The sequence below is a fragment of the Diabrotica undecimpunctata genome, chromosome 4, assembly GCF_040954645.1.
Source record: "Diabrotica undecimpunctata isolate CICGRU chromosome 4, icDiaUnde3, whole genome shotgun sequence".
NCBI lineage: Eukaryota > Metazoa > Arthropoda > Insecta > Coleoptera > Chrysomelidae > Diabrotica > Diabrotica undecimpunctata.
This window is the reverse complement of record NC_092806.1, coordinates 69159540-69180147: the sequence shown is the minus strand read 5'-3', so window position 1 is coordinate 69180147 and position 20608 is coordinate 69159540. Positions and strand designations below refer to the sequence as shown.

At 32.1% G+C, this 20608-nt stretch overlaps 1 protein-coding gene across 1 annotated transcript; it reads left to right on the top strand.

Annotated features, from left to right (window-relative positions):
* The first annotated feature begins 1059 nt into the window (after positions 1 to 1059).
* Positions 1060 to 4268, top strand: LOC140438704 (uncharacterized). The gene is made up of 2 exons (XM_072528348.1): positions 1060 to 1703; positions 4097 to 4268. The coding sequence occupies exons 1-2, from the start codon at positions 1060 to 1062 to the stop codon at positions 4266 to 4268; spliced, it is 816 nt and encodes a 271-aa protein (XP_072384449.1).
* Positions 4269 to 20608: the final 16340 nt, after the last annotated feature.

The window sequence follows — 20608 nt, the reverse complement described above, 5'->3', positions numbered from 1 at the left end:
ATTTAGGTTGAAAGAACAATTTTTTAAGATGAGAAATATACTAAATGAAGAAACCTGGAAACTTTACAATGACTCAGTTGTTGAATGTATATATATATATATATATATATATATATATATATATATATATATATATATATATATATATATATATATGTAGGAATGTACCGAGGAAATGTGGAAGTTCAATAATCGTGCTCTTACCTGTGTGTTGATGGCATCCGCTCTTCTTTTTAATTTGTTAGATAATGTTCTTATGGTGGACTGCATCAGATCCACATTTCCTCGGTACATTCCGATATAGCATTCATTCATCGACAAATGTCAAACATATTCGTTCAACTTGAACCTCTCCTACCTTCCAACATTTTGGATCAATATGAAACTTCGCTTCTCAAAAAATATACGTTCTTTCTAAACAATTCTTTATCTCACCTCCAAACAAAATTAAATAATCTAGGGTCCACTCCTTTCAGTCGTCTACCATTTCACGATAAATGGATTAAAAATCTCACAAACATCCAAATCCCTAGAAATATCTTAAAACTTCTATCTCTCGGACCTAAGTTCGGATTACAACCCTCGCTTAACGATTATTCCGTATGTAATTTCGTAGCTGACATAGAAAACATACTTTCACATTCGGAAGCCAATGAACTCCTCGAATTAAGATCATCTGCTAATAATATTCTCACCAACTTTTCACATAAACCTCCCTATGCCAGCTCGGATATAGATGATGTCTATAGACAAACGTCCACATTCCTTAAAGAACACCCTGACCTGATGGTATTAACCAGTGACAAAGGCAATGCAACAGTACTAATGATGAGAGAGCAGTACTTAAACCTGAGCCAACAACTTCTAGATGATAATAAATATTATCAGCCACTTCTCCGCAATCCCACCTCAACTTACACAAATAAAATAAATACATTCATCACTGAACTAAAAAATAAAAAAATCATCGATGATAAACTAGCCAAATCCCTCCATAACTATAATGGCAACGCCCCCAGGTTCTATTGTCTTCCTAAAATCCATAAGCCCCAACTGAGTATGCGTCCTATACTATCGTCAATAAACGCTCCTAACATTAATGTAGCCCAATTCCTAACGGACATTCTTTCACAAGCATACAACTATAAGAACGATTTTAACATAGTAGACTCTTTCCAGTTCAGTGAATTCATCAATAATTATCAGTTACCAAGAGAATATGTCTTAGTAAGCTTCGACGTAGTATCACTGTTTTCTAACCTCCCACTCTCCAGCGTCGTCACGTCACTCCGGAACCATTGGAATGAAATCCAACCACACAGTCCAGTATCATGGGAAATATTCTCGGAATTATTAAAACTGACGTTTGACACCAATTATCTAATATTTAATGACAAATATTATCGCCAAATCTTTGGAACTCCCATGGGATCGTCCATTTCCCCCATTCTAGTTAATTTCGTACTCGATGACCTTATCAATGAGAGTATCAGTAAGTTAGATTTCCAGGTTCCCTTTGTAAAGCGTTATGTCGACGACTTGATCCTAGCAACACCACCTGATAAGATTTTAAGCACCTTATCAGTCTTCAATAGCGTTGATCCTCACCTGCAATTTACTTGTGAATTGGAGGTTGATAACAGCATACCGTTTTTGGATATGCGAATCATACGCACACATAGTAACACATTGGGCACTACGTGGTACAGGAAAGACATGGCGAGCAACCGGTTCTTAAATTACCACTCTACACACCCAATAAGATACAAACATAACCTTGTACAAGCTCTTAGCTTTAGAGTACATACGTTGACCCATACGCGGTACAAGAGGGAATCCTTGGATTTACTCAAATCCATTCTCATTGATAACTCTTACCCCATATCCATCATCAACAGATATCTTTTCTCTAAAAGCTATGGTCATTCTATTTCGGAAGCACCCAACGGTGCAATACTAGCCTCCATATCCAATAGCATACAGACAAACATTTCCCCGTTAACCCCAAAACCAGCCACAAAATATGCTTCTCTTCCCTATTTCCCACAAATTACGAACAAGCTTACTAAACTATTCAAAAACTTACCCGTCAAAATATCCCTAAAAAATACTAAAACCATTGGAAAGTTATTCTCCAAGTCTAAAACTCCACTAAGCTCGTTAGAGCACACTAATGTTGTCTATCAGATACCTTGTTCAGAATGCAACTCCTGCTACATTGGCCAGACTAGTCGATCTCTTCTAGGGCGTATAACTTCACACAAAAGCGACATCAGACTTTCCAAACCCTCTTGTGCCCTTGCACAACACGCCATTTCCACTAAACATCACATTGATTTCACAAATACCAAAATACTGGCGAAACAAAACAACCATCAGAAACGCTCCTTTATTGAAATGTGTGAGATTCTCAAGAACTCATCGGCAATAAACAAAAGAACCGACATCGACAATTTGAGCCAGGTTTACCACTCTCTCATCTTACGAAATAAATGATACCAATTATTCTTCAGTTAAAAGTTGGCGTATTTTTTGTTCAAAATAATAACAAAATTATCCCCTATTTCCAAGTTTCATTAAAACATAAATTAAAAAAATAATATATCAAATATTTCCGCCATATAAATTCCACCTGTCCAACTAATTATGCAATGTCCCCTGTAGAAGTTCATAATTGTCTCAAACCTTGGAATTTGGTGACACATGGCCCTTACAAAAAAATTTTCGGTATCGCGTCAAGTAGTTTGCTTAGATGCAATAAATCAGAACTTTGTTGGTCTTCAGTGGAGAACCATCTAAATGAAGCCAAATGTTCGTTTAAAATTTTTTAAATATTCATATCTACGAATATGAACATTATTTTCTGCAAAGTTTGTGTGTTTTTTGTTTTTGTTTTTTGTTTTTTCTTTTTTGGTTAAGTTAGTTTTAAATAAGGAGTAAAGTGTACAGTAGATATGATAACATCGATAACATACTACATATTGAGTTGTAAGTTATGAACTATATCTGTATTTCTTATAAACTCAATGTCATTTGTTATATTTTAGAGAACTGATGAAGCTTTAGAAATATAAAGCGAAACGTCTTCAATAAACTTATGAAGTAGTTGACTTCTTTTTTATTTGCCAACCTGAATGACCGATTAAACCTCTGAATTCACTAGTTGAATACTTTAGAAATATAAATTGACGGTCGTAGTCTTTACAATGTCTACTTATATATATATATATATATATATATATATATATATATATATATATATATATATATATATATATATATATATACACTCAAAAATGTTTTGCATATTATCTGTAACGCCACTGAACGTTTCTCATTTGAAATTTTATGCACTGATTTTTTGTTGTCTACCAAATTAATGTATTTTATTGCTTGTTTTTTGTTTCTTAATCGTCTTAAAGATTCTCATTATTCATATTGCGTTCATCAGTTTTCGAAAACCGATATTTGTAAAAATTGGTTTGCGTTTTATTCACTTTGTAGTGAACAATAGGAATAGACAAGTGATATCTGAGTTCAACAGATCTAGAATCGTTACTTTGATTGAGGAAGGCCACACATAAGTCGACGTTGCTGTCCGGGTTGGAGTTAATCAGAGTGATGTGTCTCGGATTGTAAAAAAATATCGAGAGACAAATTCTGAAAGCGATCGTCCAAAAAGCGGAAGACCCAGAATTACTACCAATGTCCAAGAACGCTATTTAACGTTAACTGCCCAGAGAAACCCCTCTATAACTGCCCCAGCTATAGAAGAGAGCTCCAGCAAGCTCATAATATTGTAATTTGCGATCAGACTATTATAAACAGGTTACATTCAGTGAATTTATTTACAAGAAGACCATTATTTGTACCAACGCTTACGTTAGAGCAGAATTAGCGTTTTGTCGGATAATCGCCGAATTAGGATTTGGAGGAACCTAAATCGACAGGATAGACTTAACCAAGCTGTCCAAAGAGTCCCATATCAAGGTGGCTCCATAATGTTTTGGGGCGGCATCATGCTAAATAATAAAACTCCTTTAATTCCTATTGTTGGTAACATGAATGGACAAATTTATATTGATACCATTCTTAGGCCTGCTGTACGCTTGCGGCGAGGAGCTGTTGGTCCAGAATTTATTTTTATGGACGACAATGCGCCTCCCCGTCGTATGAGACATGTGGCAGATTTTTTAGAGACAGAAGATATCGTCAAATTACAATGGCCACCTTCCTCACCTGACCTCGGTCCCATTGAGCACGGATGAGATATGCTCAAAAGAAAAATTCAGTCCCGGCAGCCACATTCAAGGACACTACAAGACCTTAGATTTAGACTTAATCCTTTAAATTTTGTTTATTGTTTTTTTCAAAACATACAATTTTATATATACGAGGCGTGTTTTTTAAGTAAGTACCGTTTTGGAATTAAAAAAAGAAGTGCAAAGATATGGCAATAATTTTATTTTTACATGAAAGCCTGTATCTTAATCTACTTTTCTACATAATTTCCGTGAATATTGAGGCACTTGTCATAACGTGGCACCAGTTTTTGAATACCCTCCTGATAAAATTCTGCCGCCTGACTTATTAACCACTGCATCACAAATGTTTTGACTTCGTTATCGTCTTGAAGACGCTGACCGCCCAGGTATTTCTTCAAGTGCTGGAACAAATGGTAGTCGCTGGGCGCCAGATCAGGGCTGTATGGAGGATGATCTAGAGTTTCCCATTTAAATGATTTGATGAGATCTTTCAATGTCTCACAATAAGACGCTGCATTGATTGTCTCATTACGAGGCAGAAACTCCACTAGTAATACTCCTTTTCTGTCCCAAAAAACTGTGCACATGATTTTCCGGGCCGAAATTGTTTGCTTAAACTTCACTCTTTTGGGTGATGATAAATATCGCCATTTCATGGATTGTTGTTTTGATTCTGGTGTGACGTAGGCCACCCACGTTTCGTCACCCGCAATACTTTGGTCTAAAAAATCTTCACCTTCACTGTGGTACCGCTAAAGGAAAGTCAATGCACTGCCTAAACGTTAGGTTTTGTGCAAATCCGTCAACATTTTTGGAACCAAACGTGAACACAATTTCCGGTAGTTCAAGTTCTCGGTAACAATGCGATACAAAACACTACGAGAATACTGAGGAAAGCAGTCGGACAATGATGAAATTGTAAAGCGTCTGTTTTCTCTCACCTTTTCGTCCACTTTCTGCACCAAATTTTCGTTAACGACCGAAGGACGCCCACTCCGTTCTTCATCATGCACATTTGTGCGGCCATCTTTAAATGCTCTCACCCATTTCCTTACCATTCCATCACTCATAATGTTTTGTCCGTAAACTTCAACCATCTCACGATGAATATCAATCGGTATTACGCCTTTAGCACTAAGAAATCGTATAACAGCCCGTACTTCACAATCAGCGTGACTCACGATTGTTGGAGGCATCTTAATCACTGGAGTAAACAAGTATACAATAAAGAATCAGACTGTAATGGCGTCAGTGCGTAGACAAGAGATGTAGGTAACAAGCGCTCATGCGCGGAATGCCGACCGTAGTGCTGCGGCGGTGAAATCGCAAAACGGTACTTACTTAAAAAACATGCATCGTATAATAAAGTATTTTGTTAAAAAAAATAGATTTCTCCAGATTTGGTGGATAATTTTGAAAATATTACATTATGCAAAACATTTTTGAGTATATATATATATATATATATATATATATATATATATATATATATATAAATATAGATATATATATATATATATAAATATAGATATATATATATATATATATATATATATATATATATATATTGTAATGTTTTTATTAATTTAATTTATTGTTTTTATTTATTATTAAAGATTATACACTTATAACACTTATAAGTTTATTTACAGTCTTTATTTGTACAACATACTAATTTATTTACTGTTCTGAAGCTATTTTCTTGTGGCATTTTAAAGTAATTACTATTTAAATGGGAATAAGCCACAAGTAAACGTTTAAAGTACGTTTATTGACGTTTCAATTTCCACTTCGGAAATCGTTCTCAAAATAAAAACATCGATGTTTGTATTTTGAGAACGATTTCCGAAGTGGAAATTGAAACGTCAATAAACGTACTTTAACCTTTAATTGTGGCTTATTCCCATTTAAATAGTAATTAATTTATTTACACTAAGAATTATATAATTTATCTACGTGCGTTACATTTTAAAACTCGACGCGATGTTCAAAAAGTAACTGTTCTGTTTATAACAAAATTCCTCTTTAAATATAAAATGCCGCTAGTTCCGGAATCGCCGCGATTCCCCATCTAAGAGCCCAGGCCCATTCTATCGTCAATGGCAGACATCTCAGAAGTGACTTTAGAGATTTCCGAAGAGATGTTAGCAGAAACTTTGCTTTCTAGAGAAGAAATCTCGTTAGAAACTTTATCTTCTAAAGAAGCGATATCGCCGGAGACTTTGTTCTCTAATGATGTGATGTCACCAGAAACTTTGGCCACATCAGAAGAAACTTTCGAAATATCGCCAGAAACTTTGTTCTCTAATGATGTGAAGTCGCCGGAGACTTTCAAAATATCAGCAGAAACTTTGTTCTCCTCTAGTTTCGAAATCGAAGAGATGACAGCATCTTCAAATATATAAGTTTCTGGATCTAAACCATCTTACTCCAAAACTTTCTTTAGTCGTTAGACTAACTCAGTCTTTTTTCCGGTAGAAGCTAATTCTCTATCCTCGAGATGTCTTCTTAAATTCGTCACTGTGAGCTCATAAATCGTAGTCATTTTCACAATTTATTTTATATTCACTTTTGATACCACTTGTAATGTTTTTATTAATCTAATTTATTGTTTTTATTTATTATTAAAGGTTCTAAACTTATAACACATAAGTTTATTTACAGTCTTTATTTGTACAACATAACTAATTTATTTACACTAAGAATTATATAATTTATCTACGTGCGTTACATTTTAAAACTCGACGCGATGTTCAAAAACTAACTATTCTGTTTATAACAAAATTCCTCTTTAAATATAAAATGCCGCTAGTTCCGGAATCGCCGCGATTCCCCATCGAAGAGCCCAGAAGGTCGCTCAGACTAGTTTTATTCGGCCTACTTCTGGAGACAGGTCTTTCAACTGAGCGCCAAATAACTAGAATAGAAAAGATATTAGTAATAAATATGTTTACAGTTTTGAGTCATATGAGGCGTCATTGGTTGAACCACGTCGGTTATCATTGCGCCAAGCTTTCGACATCCTCTTCGATGTCTTCTTCAGGGCTTCCGAGGTCTTAGTCTCCCGCGCCCCCAGACAATCACTAATCAATGCGTTACTAGTGCTGGGTATAAAGGAAGGATCATTTATACTGTCGATGCTGACGTGGCTTTTGTAGATTTTCGCGTGGTGGCCAGCACGTGGATTGGCGCGGGGATTGGCGCGGGAGTTTACACGAACATTTCTAACACTGGGATTTTGATTGACTGGTGGAGCGGACAGTATTTTCCTTATGAGAGGTCTCCAAGTCGAAGATAGTCGACTACCGTATGCCATTATCTCTTTTATTGAGACAATTTGACCTTTTGTGGAGAGGGCTATGGTTCTGGAGTTTTCAAAATCAATTTTGTGACCTGTATGAAGATGGTGTTGACCTAGAGCTGAAATTGAGTCGGAATTGCGAACAGAAATGAAATATTCATAAATCCTATTTTGGATTCTACGATTTGTTTGGCCTATATAGGATCGGGGCAGTCTGCAGAAGGAATTTCATAAACTTCGTGTTGTTAATTTGGAATGGTGTCTTTGATTGATTGGAAAAGAATTGAAAGTTTTTGTTGTGGGGGTAAAAATATTATATTCCTTTTGATTTTAGAATTTTGTCGATTTTGTCAGTGACATCTTTGATATATTATGGAAGAAAAGCTTTCATATGATGAGGGTCTGAGTCTTTGGGATTAGATTGATTAAGAGATTGATGTCTGTGGATTGTTTTAAAGTAGAAAGCTCAGCGGGTCTAATTGCACCATCCCAAAGGCGTATTTATCTGGAGGCAAGCGTATTAATGACTGAATTAATTTGTGAAGGAAGATATGAGAGTTGGCATGCAAGTAACGATTGGTATGGGTGGGTTTTCGATAAACAGAGTGATGAAAACCTTGGTATTGGTTTTTCTTTATGATAACGTCGAGAAACGGTGGGGATAAATCATTTTATTAACAAATATTAATTTATATATATATATATATATATATATATATATATATATATATATATAAATTAAATATTGAATGTAAACTATGTAAATAAATACTAAATACGTTCGAATAAATTCGTTATTTCATAAGCCGGCGACTTTCAGGAAATATTTTAAATACCTATTCAGCCATATTAACATGTACAGTAGTTGATTTGCGTACTGTCACAAATACTATTAATGAAATATCAACAGATTTCTGAATAAAATATATTAAGTATGATGTATTTATCGGCACCCAAAAATAAATGTGGTAAAGGCTGTCATTGGTAATGAAATGTCTTATCTACCAACTTTTTAACTTTTTTAAAAATATAGTTATCTTTAACATCATCATTGATACTTGGAAATTTATACTTAATTAACTTTATGGCAAGTGATAATTAGTATTATTGTAGAATGCGTATTCAAAAAGTTTTTATATACATCAACGTTAAGATGACTAAAACGTAAAAAAATTTAAAACCGAATAATGATTGGCAGTAGAAATAAAACACGTACGCAGAAAGAAGTATATACGTTATTGAAATATAAACACGCCAACCGAGAACCAATTTCATAATTAACTGTAAACAAAATTGAGAAGAAAGGTCATGTCAAAGACCTCCCCAAAATTTGTAGAAAACCAATATCTGAAAACAAACAACTAGTTCACAGCAACTAGTATTAGATAACGATATGGACCATTTGAAATTTCTTAGAAAGCTGGAGAAGGAAAAGTTTCATCCCCACAAAGTAAGTTTAGTACAAGAACTTATGGAAGATGATTTTGATAGACGAATTGAATTTTGTGAAATTATAATCGAACAAACAAACAGAGATCCGATGTTTTTATGTTTAAGGTTCTTTTCTCTGATGAAGCTACATTTCTACTAAACAGTCATGTCAATCGTCAAACTTATCGGTACTGCTCTACGAAAAATCCACATTGGATGCAAGAGTACCGTACTCAATACCTAAAGAAAGTTATTATTTGGACGCGAATAATAGATCATAGGATTATTACACAATACTTTTTCGAAGCTTAACAGGTCCGCGATACTAAGAATTTGTTGAAAACCTCTTTCTCCTCGAATTGAACCTGTTGTTTCCAAACAAAAATGAGTTGGGGCTGCAGCAATATAGTGCGCTTCTACACTATGCTATTTTGGTGCGCGATTACTTGAACAACGTCTTTCCAAATAGGTGGACAGGTCGAAGAGAAACAATAGAGTGACCGTTCAAGTCACCTGATTTGACTCCTCTTGATTTATTTTTATGGATATACTTGAAACGTAAAGTGTACTAATATAGATCACAAAATATCAATAAAATCAAATAAAGGATATATTTTAGCTGAAGATAAACAATTTAAGCACTTAATTTGAGTTTTGTTGCATTTAATGAATAATACATAATAAATATTTATTGTAATAATAAAAATTTATGAATTTTTTAAACAAATACAAACATGAATCACTCAGACATATTGATATGGATGAATAGGAGTTTAAGAGATCTTGCAAATAATGTATTACAACACCCACATTTCCATTTAAAAATTTTAGCTGGCGCTCACATATATGACGTCAAAAATAAAAAGATATTCTTATGAATAGTCTGTTTAAAAATATAAATATACGTCGCCGTATATATATATATATATATATATATATATATATATATATATATATATATATATATATATATATATATATATATATATATATATATATATAGTCGCCGGTTTACGACATAACTAATTTATTCCTTTCCTTTGTACCATACCGTATAATCAAAAAACCTTTTTACCATATAATGATGGTGTAAGGTTTAATTTACTTCTTAACAAATTTCTTCCTTTTTTTGCGGTTTCGTGTCAATATTCTTGCTTTTGTCCATGTGACTCCTCTCCTCTCCTCCTTTGCTTTTTAATATTTTTACTTCCCACACTCTTTTCACTGGTACGGTATCCTTCATCCGGTATAGATGATCCCACCAACTCAGCTGTCTCTCTTCTATAAATTTCAATGTGGATTGTATTTTCAGTTCGTTCCTTATATCTGTGTTCCTTATTCTATCCATTTTGGTGACACACTTAACTCTTCTTAAAAACTCCATCTCTATAGCATGTTCTTGCTCTTTTATGGTTCCGTTAGTACCCATATTTCGTCGCCAAAAGTCAGGTCTATAAACTACTTTGAAAACTTTGCTTTGTATTCCCTGATATTTCTTTTCTGCATATAAATTTTTTGTTCATTATGTGATACAGTTGTAGCGTTTTCTCTACTCTGCTATTGATTTCTCCTTCTAGAGATCCTGTTTTCTCTATTATTACTGCTACGATTGTAAAAGTTTTAACTTGTTCTATTTTATTCCTGCAATAAGGAGAATATAACAGGAGATAAATTAAAAGGTATTGAAGTGGATGCACTTTTGGGGGAAGCTAATATTTTTTCCCTGTAACAAGGATCGTCCCATTTTAAACGCTTTTCATGTACTACGGCTACTGCTGAACGATCTTTCAGTACCCTTTAAAGGGTAAACTCCTGAGTAAAACCAAAAATTTTACTGGAAAAATTCGTAAAATATTTTTTAAAGAATTTACAGAAGCGTTAAAATGAGACTTTAATTTTTTTATTAATATTCCTGACCTATTTGGAAGGAAGGATAAGTCAATTATTATTATTAAAGTTAGAAAAAAGTATCAAACAACTTATTCTGCCAAAATCAGAATGCCACATCTCACATCCATCTCAAAACAGATCCGCTCTGGTCTAAACGTGAATTTAAAATAAACAACGTTCAATTGCAATTATGGCGAAAGTAGCAAGAGTAATAATAGTAATATTGTTGTTTTTTCTCACGAAAAAAATCGATCTTATTTTTAAACATAACTCCTTTAGTTCATATGCTACAGAGTTCACAAAGTCTTATTTGAATGCTTGTTTTAAGCACTTTGAAAAATATATTATGAATTTCTCAAGGAAAACTGAACGTTTTCCTGTTTTTTTTTTATGTTGGGTTTTTAAAATGTATCTCGTTAAATACAAAATTGTTACCTTACTGAGTTGTAAAGCAAAATTAAAATAGCAATCTCTGATTTTTTACAATCTACATAACATAAACATAAGAAAAATTTAAATCACGAATAAGTCTTAATTATTAGTATTAATTATAAGTATTAATGTTTTGAAGAAACTCTACACAACAATTTTTGCTTACAATATTATTTTCTATCGATTTTTGGGGTTATTTTTAATATAAAGGTTCAAACCCCCGAGTTGGGGTGGATTCTACCCACAACGTAAAAGCTCACTCCGGCCTAAGGTAGATTTTGCTTATTATTTCTGTTAAAATTTCAAGTAAAACGAGGAATATTGATGGAATTCGAAATTAAAAACTTTGGTACATTGCACTACGATAGCTTTTAATAAAAAAATTATGATGTCATAAATTCATTTCGCAAGACTGGAAGAAATTGTGGCATCTACAAAAAAAAAACGTTACAATAATATATGATCATAAGTTAACACAGCATTATAATAATATACTATTATAATCAAAGAGTACAGCTTTTTACATGTACCTAAATAAATCGAAACATTACACGAAAATCCGAAGTTTATTTTTAAAAATCTTCAAACGTTTTCACAAAGTCCTTACTTTGAAGTATAAAATGGATAAAAATTCGATAACTCACATACCTACTAATCTCTCTGTTTTGTCGTTTCCCCATTACTGAGGATCGTGATTTCTTTCAATATTCCTAACAATTTGTCTCCATTGGTCTCTATCTTCAGCTGCTCTGAGAGCTTCGCAGATTGAGTTTTTAGCTGAATTCTTAATTTGGTCAAACCGTCTAGTTGGCGATCGTCCTTTTGATCTTCTCTCCGAAACATTTCCAGAAACAATTAATCTCTCCAAACTATCGTCAGTTCTGCGAACCACGTGACCGAAAAATTGCAGAATACGTTTCAGACATATTGTGGACACCTTTTTTTATATCTCAAGTTGGTTTAGAATGGAAAAGTTTGTCCTATGAGCTATTCAAAGTATGCGCAGCATTCTTCTCCAGCACCACATCTCAAAGGCATCAATTTTTTGGCACTCGCGTATGTGAAGAGTCCAAGTCTCTGCCCCGTATAAAAATATTGACAATACAAGAGCATTCACCAGTCCCATCTCGATATTTTGAGAGATAGAACTGTCTTTTCAAACTTAAGTTAGGTGACTTATCGCATTTTTTGCCATACCAATACGTCTCTGAACTTCTGCTCCACAGTTACCATCGTTAGTTATACTAGACCCGAGATAGACAAATCTGTCCACTATCTGGTATTCCTGTAGCATGTTAGTCAGTTAAATAGTGTAGAATCTATCGACCACCATTATTTTTGTCTTTGCTTTATTGATTTTTAGACCAACTTTATTGCTTTCGTACTCGACTCTTCGCCAGAGATTAAACATTTCTTGCTCACTTTCTGCTATAAGTGTAGTGTCGTCAGCAAATCTTAAATTGGAGATTTTCCTACCAGCCACTGTTACTCCACGGCCCATCCATCTAAAGCCATCCTCATGACATGTTCACCATAAATGTTGAATAAGTCAGGTGACAATACGCATCTTCGTCTAACATCTCTCTTGGTCTTGAATTGGTTTTAGATTTTCTGATCTAGTCGTACTGTTGCTATTGCATTAGTGTGCCCATTTCTATTATAATGGACCACAAATTTATCCAGCTCACACAATCAAATGTCTTTTGATAGAAACCTAAACCTACTACTACGGCTACATTTTAATTTGTACGCACCTCCTCGGCCATATATATATATATATATATATATATATATATATATATATATATATATATATATATATATATATATATTATATCGATGGTATTCCGGGTTTGACTCCGCGTTAAATGTTGTTGGTTTTGATAAAAACCATTTTGACGACGTTTCGGCAAGATCTCACTTGCCATTTTCAAGTCTCTCTGGATGGTCTGCTTCTTGTCGATGTTCGAGTGGTTCGAGTGGAGTTTTTATCAAAACCAACAACATTTAACGCGGAGTCAAACCCGGAATACCATCGATATAACATACAGCTCCCGCGGAAATATCAAAACTAACATATATATATATATATATATATATATATATATATATATATATATATTAGTTTTGAGTTTCTTGAACCGTACTATACTTAATACGAGTATAAATTTAGTATTTCTTGGGTTTAGGTTCAATAAAATATATATTACATGTGGAACTAGATTTACAGTTATTGTAAAATATGTATATATATATATATATATATATATATATATATATATATATATATATATATATATATATATATATATATATATATATATATATATATATATATATATATATATATGACTTACCAAAACGGGATACAGACATTAATGAACTGACAAATAAAAGTTGATATCTGATATCTCATGGTTTACTGTCATTAGTATATAATTATTTTTATATGAGCGTATCATTGATGTTTTCGAAAAAGGTAAAATGGAGATATGTTTTGACTTTAAGAGCTTTTTATGGTGTTATATTTATTATTATTTAAATCAGATTGAAATATATTTTATTTAGGTTTGGTGTATCTTTTTTGTCATTTATTGCGTTGGTATTTCTTTTTATTTTTATTGATTCGTATATCTCCCTCTTCTTTTTCTTTTGTTCTGTTTTTAAAACTTTGATGTTTTTAAAATCAAATTTATGCTTCTTCTCACTTTCATGTTTTGTGAGCGCAGTGACGTTGTTCTTGTCATATTTCTGAGAGCGAATTCTGGATTGAAGCAGTTGACTAGTTTGACCGATATAGACACCTTCACAGTTAATACATGGTATCTCGTAAACAACATGTGATTTTTTAAGTTTTGGGGTTTGTGTTTTTAGTTTTGTGAAATATTTATTTAAAAGTTTGTTGCCGTTGTGGGCCAATGTTATATTATGTTTGGCTAAAAGATTTGTTAATTGTTCGGATAAACCTTTTATATATGGAAGAGTTGTGTAATTAGTTTTGATGCTGTTGGGTTTGTTGTTATTTGTGTTGTTATAAAATTTATTAAGTCTTGATTTGAAAATAGTTTCGATTACATGTTCGGGATATGCATTCTTTAGAAGGGCATCTTTTCCTTTTTTTATTGCAGTTGGTATGTATTTTGGATCTGTTAGTTGTATAGATTTATCTGCAAGACTTATAATTACAGACTTCTTATGGGAAAATGGATGATGAGAATTGTAGTTAAGATATCGTGAAGACCATGTTTCTTTTATAAACCACATGGTTTTTACTGTATTGTTTATGCGATGTAAGGTGATATCCAGAAAATTTATTTTAATGTTTTGTTCAATTTCTATAGTAAAATTTAGTTTTTCAATAAAAAAAATAAAATAAAAATAAAAAAAAAATTCTATAGTAAAATAACCGAAATTTTAGATATTTTCAACAGCTACCATCCAAAACTAAAAACTCAACAGTTTTCGAAATAATCGCATTTTACAAACCAGCTGCATAATTCTGATTTAAGGCAATTACTCCAGGCAACGAAGGAAAAATAGACAAAAACATTAATAAATCTAAATTTTGGTATAAAATACCTATAACTAAAGTTAATAGTTAACGAAATATTAAATAAAATAAATATATCAGCAGAATAATTAATAATGGGATTTGACAAAAAACAGAATAATAAGATTTTACATAAAATATTTTACGGTTCATGTTAAATTAAAGTCATAATCAAAACATTTTGTTTACAAACCAAATTAAGAAATAGTTAAACTAAATAACATAACTTTTTGTCAAAGTAAGTGTTCAATATGTCTACCATTTTCTTTAATTCATTTGTCAATATATTCCATAAAAGATCGTCTCATATTAAATAGCATCATTGGTTCTAAAGAAACTGCGGCAGTATTTATTTCTTCCCATAGTTGGTTGCAAATGTTTATGGGATTCTTATAGACAGGTTGTTTTAATACGCCCCATACACCAAAATCAAGTGGATTAAATTCTGGGCTACGTGGTGGCTATAATGTATAATGGATGAATTATATTCTTTTGGATACATATCCAAATCTTATGGTATATTATGGAATTACATCTTATTTGTCGCAGAGGTTAAATAATGTATTAAACTGTGATGTATCTCATTCATTGGCTACTTATATACACACACGGAATAACCTATCGATGACATTACTTATCTATATGATTACAAGGAACTATAATTACATCTCGAACAAATGGACTATTATGATTAACTAACGAACGTATATTATGCTGAACTAAATTTCTTGTGTATTTACTATATTTATAACAATATTGGTTATTAGGCCAACGATGATGTTTTTGTAAAAATGCTGAGTCTTTAAGATTAGATTTGTAGCAAAAGTATTATGATACAAGAAACCTGTGTGTTATTCAATACCTGTGCTTTAGTTTCTAATTGTCCTAATAAAAATGGGTAAACAATTTACGTAATCAATAATAAGTATTCTTTTGGGATTTTTTATAAATTAAATAAATATATTAATATCTCACCACATTGACACGGAATATGACTGCCACGACCAATCCAACGTTCAGAAACGTTATATTTAAGTAAGCCTTCTCTCTAGAATGTGTTGGTGTACCATCTTACATAAACCACATATTTTGGGTTTTCAGCATTTTACAATAGGGAAATAGTAATACAACTCCAGTAGGTATAGAAACTTAAGAGGCGATAGAAAAGGGAAATTGTAAACATGATGACGGCCAACGTCTGAATACGAACACGTCATCTAAAGAAGAACATGAAGAATATTTTCTCCAATAAGACATTTAGCAGCCATAACAAAAATGTTGTAATGTTATAATATTATCTTTGAGTTGTTTTAATAAGAATAAACTATGAATTATGCTTATCTACAGGTATTCAGTGCTTTACCGCATAAATATCACAATTAAGAATTATTATGCAGCTGACTTATAAAATGCGATTACATATCTCTAAAACAGTTAAATTTTGAGGTTACTAACAGGTATACCTTTTCTTTGTAAAAATAATGTATCTTTAATATTTTTTAACACAAATAGAGCTAACTTAAAGAGCAAAAAAGTTAAGCGCAAATCTATGCCACACATGTAGCATATGTGGTGCCCTCTATCAGTTACATTAAAGCATGTAAAAAATTATAGTTACATTAAAGCATGTAAAAAATTATAATTTATCCTACTTAAAAGCATTCAATTATAAATTTTTGTCCAAAAATATTCACAAACGTAAAAGTTAAAGCGAAAAATAAAATTTTAAATTTCCACTTTAACACCCTGTATCTTTCTTAATATCAACATTTTATTAAAGCAAGTTGGCTTAAATCATAATATTTTAAAGTGCAGAATCTACGGTTTCTGTTTGTACACTTCCCGTCATATAAAACTGGTACACTTTTTTTTTCCCAATTTAAACCTGTGTTCAGACTGGACACAATGGTTCGTGAATCAATTCGTTGTTGCCATCACAGATAACGGAATTGCACTAAATCTAAATAAAAAAAAAATAACGTTCAAAAATGTATTATTGTAATTGTATTGTAATGTAGATAGGTATTATTTTTATCATTAACAACAAAAAACCGTATCTAATTAATTTAATAACCAGAGATAGGGTTAAGTTAATATCCAAAATGTTTGAAGGATCTGTATTGGCACAGGGAACATTGGAATGCGTCTACTGTAATTTTATACTTCAATTGCCTACCGAACACGAACTGTATTTTGTGTTAATAAGTTTAGTAACAGGCAAACTACCAAAATTAATTAATTATTTAGTATAAGAACGATAAATGTGAAAAAAAATATTAGATTTTATCGTACGTATTATAAACTATAAATTATCCGGGGCGAAAAAACGCTTTTCAAAACGTGACAGTTACAATCTAATATCCGACTCTAATGTTTTATTATAATTATTTAAAGTTATGTCTAGATTGATTATCTATCATTATTTTTGAATCGAAATATTTTCATAAATTATAATAAGACACAAATCAATGTATGGGTACTTAATTGAGATGATGGAAAATTACAAAATTAATATGGGAATTTTTTAGGATGCATGTTTAAACAAATTTAATGTGATTGACTGATCGAGAATGCTCGATGTTTTAGTTTTTAGTACACTCAAAACTGGCGGTCTGTCGCACAGCCCTGCTTTTAGCTGGTTTCATATAATATTTTCGTTGAACTGGCAACGGTGCCCTAGAAATTAGAATGACACATGTGACAAGATGAACGTACACAACTTAAAAAACACGATTTTTGGTTATAAGAGTTGTACCAGTTTTTTATGACGCGAACGGTACAATTACTTAATTACTTAAGGACCACCCTGTGTATATATATTTATATAAAAACAGCTTTTGATTTTTATTAGTCTCTGTGATAAATGATGCTGCTTGTATGACATACCTACTTAAAATTCTTTTATAAATATTCGTTTTTAACTCTTTTTGTACCTTATGTATATAAACAGGAATATAAATTTAAATTCATTGAAAAGGTTAAACAATTCTTAAAAGTCTAAATAAACTTTTTTGATAATACTTTATTACTATATATATATATATATATATATATATATATATATATATATATATATATATATATATATATATATATATATATATATACCTCTCTTATATACATTTTATTATATACTTATGCTTTCAATTTATAACATATTAACAGGACGTTATAGTGGAGATAAAAATTTAATAAAGAATACGACATAATCAATAACTGCCTGATACGTATACAAGAGCACTTCCCGATAGATGATAACGTTGATTACAAAAAATAAGTAAGCAGAAACATCACGAAGAGAATGTTAGTGAAGTAAATCGTTGTGTAATTCAAGGCGAGTGGTATGTTTTTGTATTTTTAAAGATGTACAATTGCATTCATTAACTGTGTTTCCGTATATCAGTGTCCATTTGTGGAATTAGATTTATTGTAAACTCAGTAAATATCAGGCGGTAAAGAAAGACGATATTCATTACATCGATTGTTCAAGGCATTGCATTTAAGTGTAAAGTAGTAATATAATGTATAAATTAATTAAGTTAATGTGGCCTGAATGGACTGAATTTAACACGTTGACTGCCAACTAGGAGATTACTCGTAGATTGCGATTCTACGTCAACTACGAGTTATCTCGTCCTGTGCTTACTTGCCATTTTTGTGCAGGTACGATTAATCTCAGGATATATCAGTCAACTAGCTCATAAGCTAACGTCTAAAGGTGGGAAACTATCGATAGTCCTAATGTAATTTAATGTAAATTAGAGGTTTCTATCGATAATTTCCCACCTCTACTACTTTCATCTCTTTTTATTTCACAACGTATTATGTTTTCTATCTTTTGCGGTATTTTGCCGGTTCTTAAGGCACTCATCACTATATAATAATAATGACAAATTGTTGACTTTTTAAAAAAATCTAAAACACGTCGATTTTTAAATTTAACGTTCTCCATTTTACAGTAAAATTTCATTATACAAGGTGATACACATTACAGTGATGACGTCATCGTCTCTTTTTTTAAATGTAACGCCCTGTATTTTAGGACATTTTTAGATCGATAAAAATGAGCTGATTTCAAAAAAGTATAATACTCGGGTCTAATAGATATAATTTGAAAGATATGCGCTTAGAAAATAAATTATTTATTATCAATTGCAAAAAAGTAGCCTACTTCTAGTTTTTGGTAAACTGTAATTATTTTTAGTAACGTTCAATAACAATTAAGTAGTACAATAATTGTATTAATTCGTGAATGTTCTGTATTATTGCTTATAATTAATTTTAAGTAGAAATGAATTTGAGTGTAAAGCAAAGAATTGAAATACTCATGATGATTGGGTATGGAGACAAATCGCGAACTTAGATGGAAGTTTGTAATTTATTTAATAATAAATATCCAGAAATACCCATCACGCAGTCAACAGTAAGTAAGATTGAAAAGAAATTTCAAGAAACTGGCACGGTTAAAAATTCACGCAAAGCAGGTCGTTCCTCTGTAAATTATGTTACAACATTAGATGTTCTACTTGCTTTTGAAGAAGATGCGCAAACGTAAGTAAAGTAAGTAAAATGCACAGTTGTACAGGAATTAAACGAGGATGATCCAGATAAAAGAATACAATTTTGCGAAATAATGACGGATAACAGTCACTGAAAACCTCTCTTGGTTCTAAATATTATTTTTTCTGTTGGGGCTACATTCAAATTAAATGGCGAGGTCAACCCTCAGAATTGTAGATACTGGGCAAAAGAAAACTCCAACTAGATGCGGGAACATCATACACAATACCCGCAAAAGGTAAACGTATTGTCTGGTATTGTAAGAAATAAAATCATTGGACCCTACTATTTCGAAGGTAGTTTAAACGAGCCAGCAGACCTTCAGGTTTTAAGTGAGTATCTCGTACCTACCTACTTTAGTTAATTTACAAAATCCACAAGGAAAATAAATTCCTGCAGCTGGCTGTATACCATATATCACAAAAAGAGGTTTAATCTTTGTATGTCGGTATATTTAAAAACCCTTAAAAGGGCTACATCAAAAAACACAAACGTGTTAAAAAATCAAATCAAAAAATCATCAGGTTAAAAAGCAGGTTAACATGATTAAGCCACCAAAATATTAGGGTATAACCCTTTACAAAAAATTGAAGTTAGCAAAAAATGTACATGTTGTTGATTAAAAGTGAGTGATGTTAATTACTTTATTAGATTTAACTTCAGGCAACACATAACCATGCCTCACGTGAGTTCCAGAGTCCTGAGAGTAAACCTCTTCAAACGGACATCTGTTGTCCGGATGTCCAATCTATTGTCTCGTCTCAATAAATTTCTCTCTAAACTTTATGAAAATGATTCACTTTAATCAACTTTCTATCGAAAAAACTCCTTTCCTGGTACTGCTTATACAAAAACAGTCCTGCCGATCAAAACAACGTCCTGACTCACGTTTCTATCTCCTTTTGGGATTGCCCTATCTGCTTAACTACGAATCTCTCCGGGAATAATAATCTGTTTGTACTTACAAATTTTTCACCCTTTTTATCCAGCAATTCAGCTTTCAAAACTTACTGACACTACTATTTTCACAAACTCTATACTTTTCTTTCAACGTTTAAAACAAAATACACTTGTCGATTTGATCTTTTCTCACTCTCCGTCCAACAGCAGATGATCCCTTTTTTTCGCTTCAAAATTATTTTCATCTCTCAATCCCTTTCATAATTTTCTGTTGGCCGA

Coding starts and splice junctions, on each gene's coding strand:
- LOC140438704 (XM_072528348.1), top strand. CDS start 1,060: ATGCGTCCTATACTATCGTCAATAAACGCTCCTAACATTAATGTAGCC. Junction 1,704..4,096: donor AACACATTGGGCACTACGTG/GTACAGGAAAGA, acceptor TACCATTCTTAG/GCCTGCTGTACGCTTGCGGC.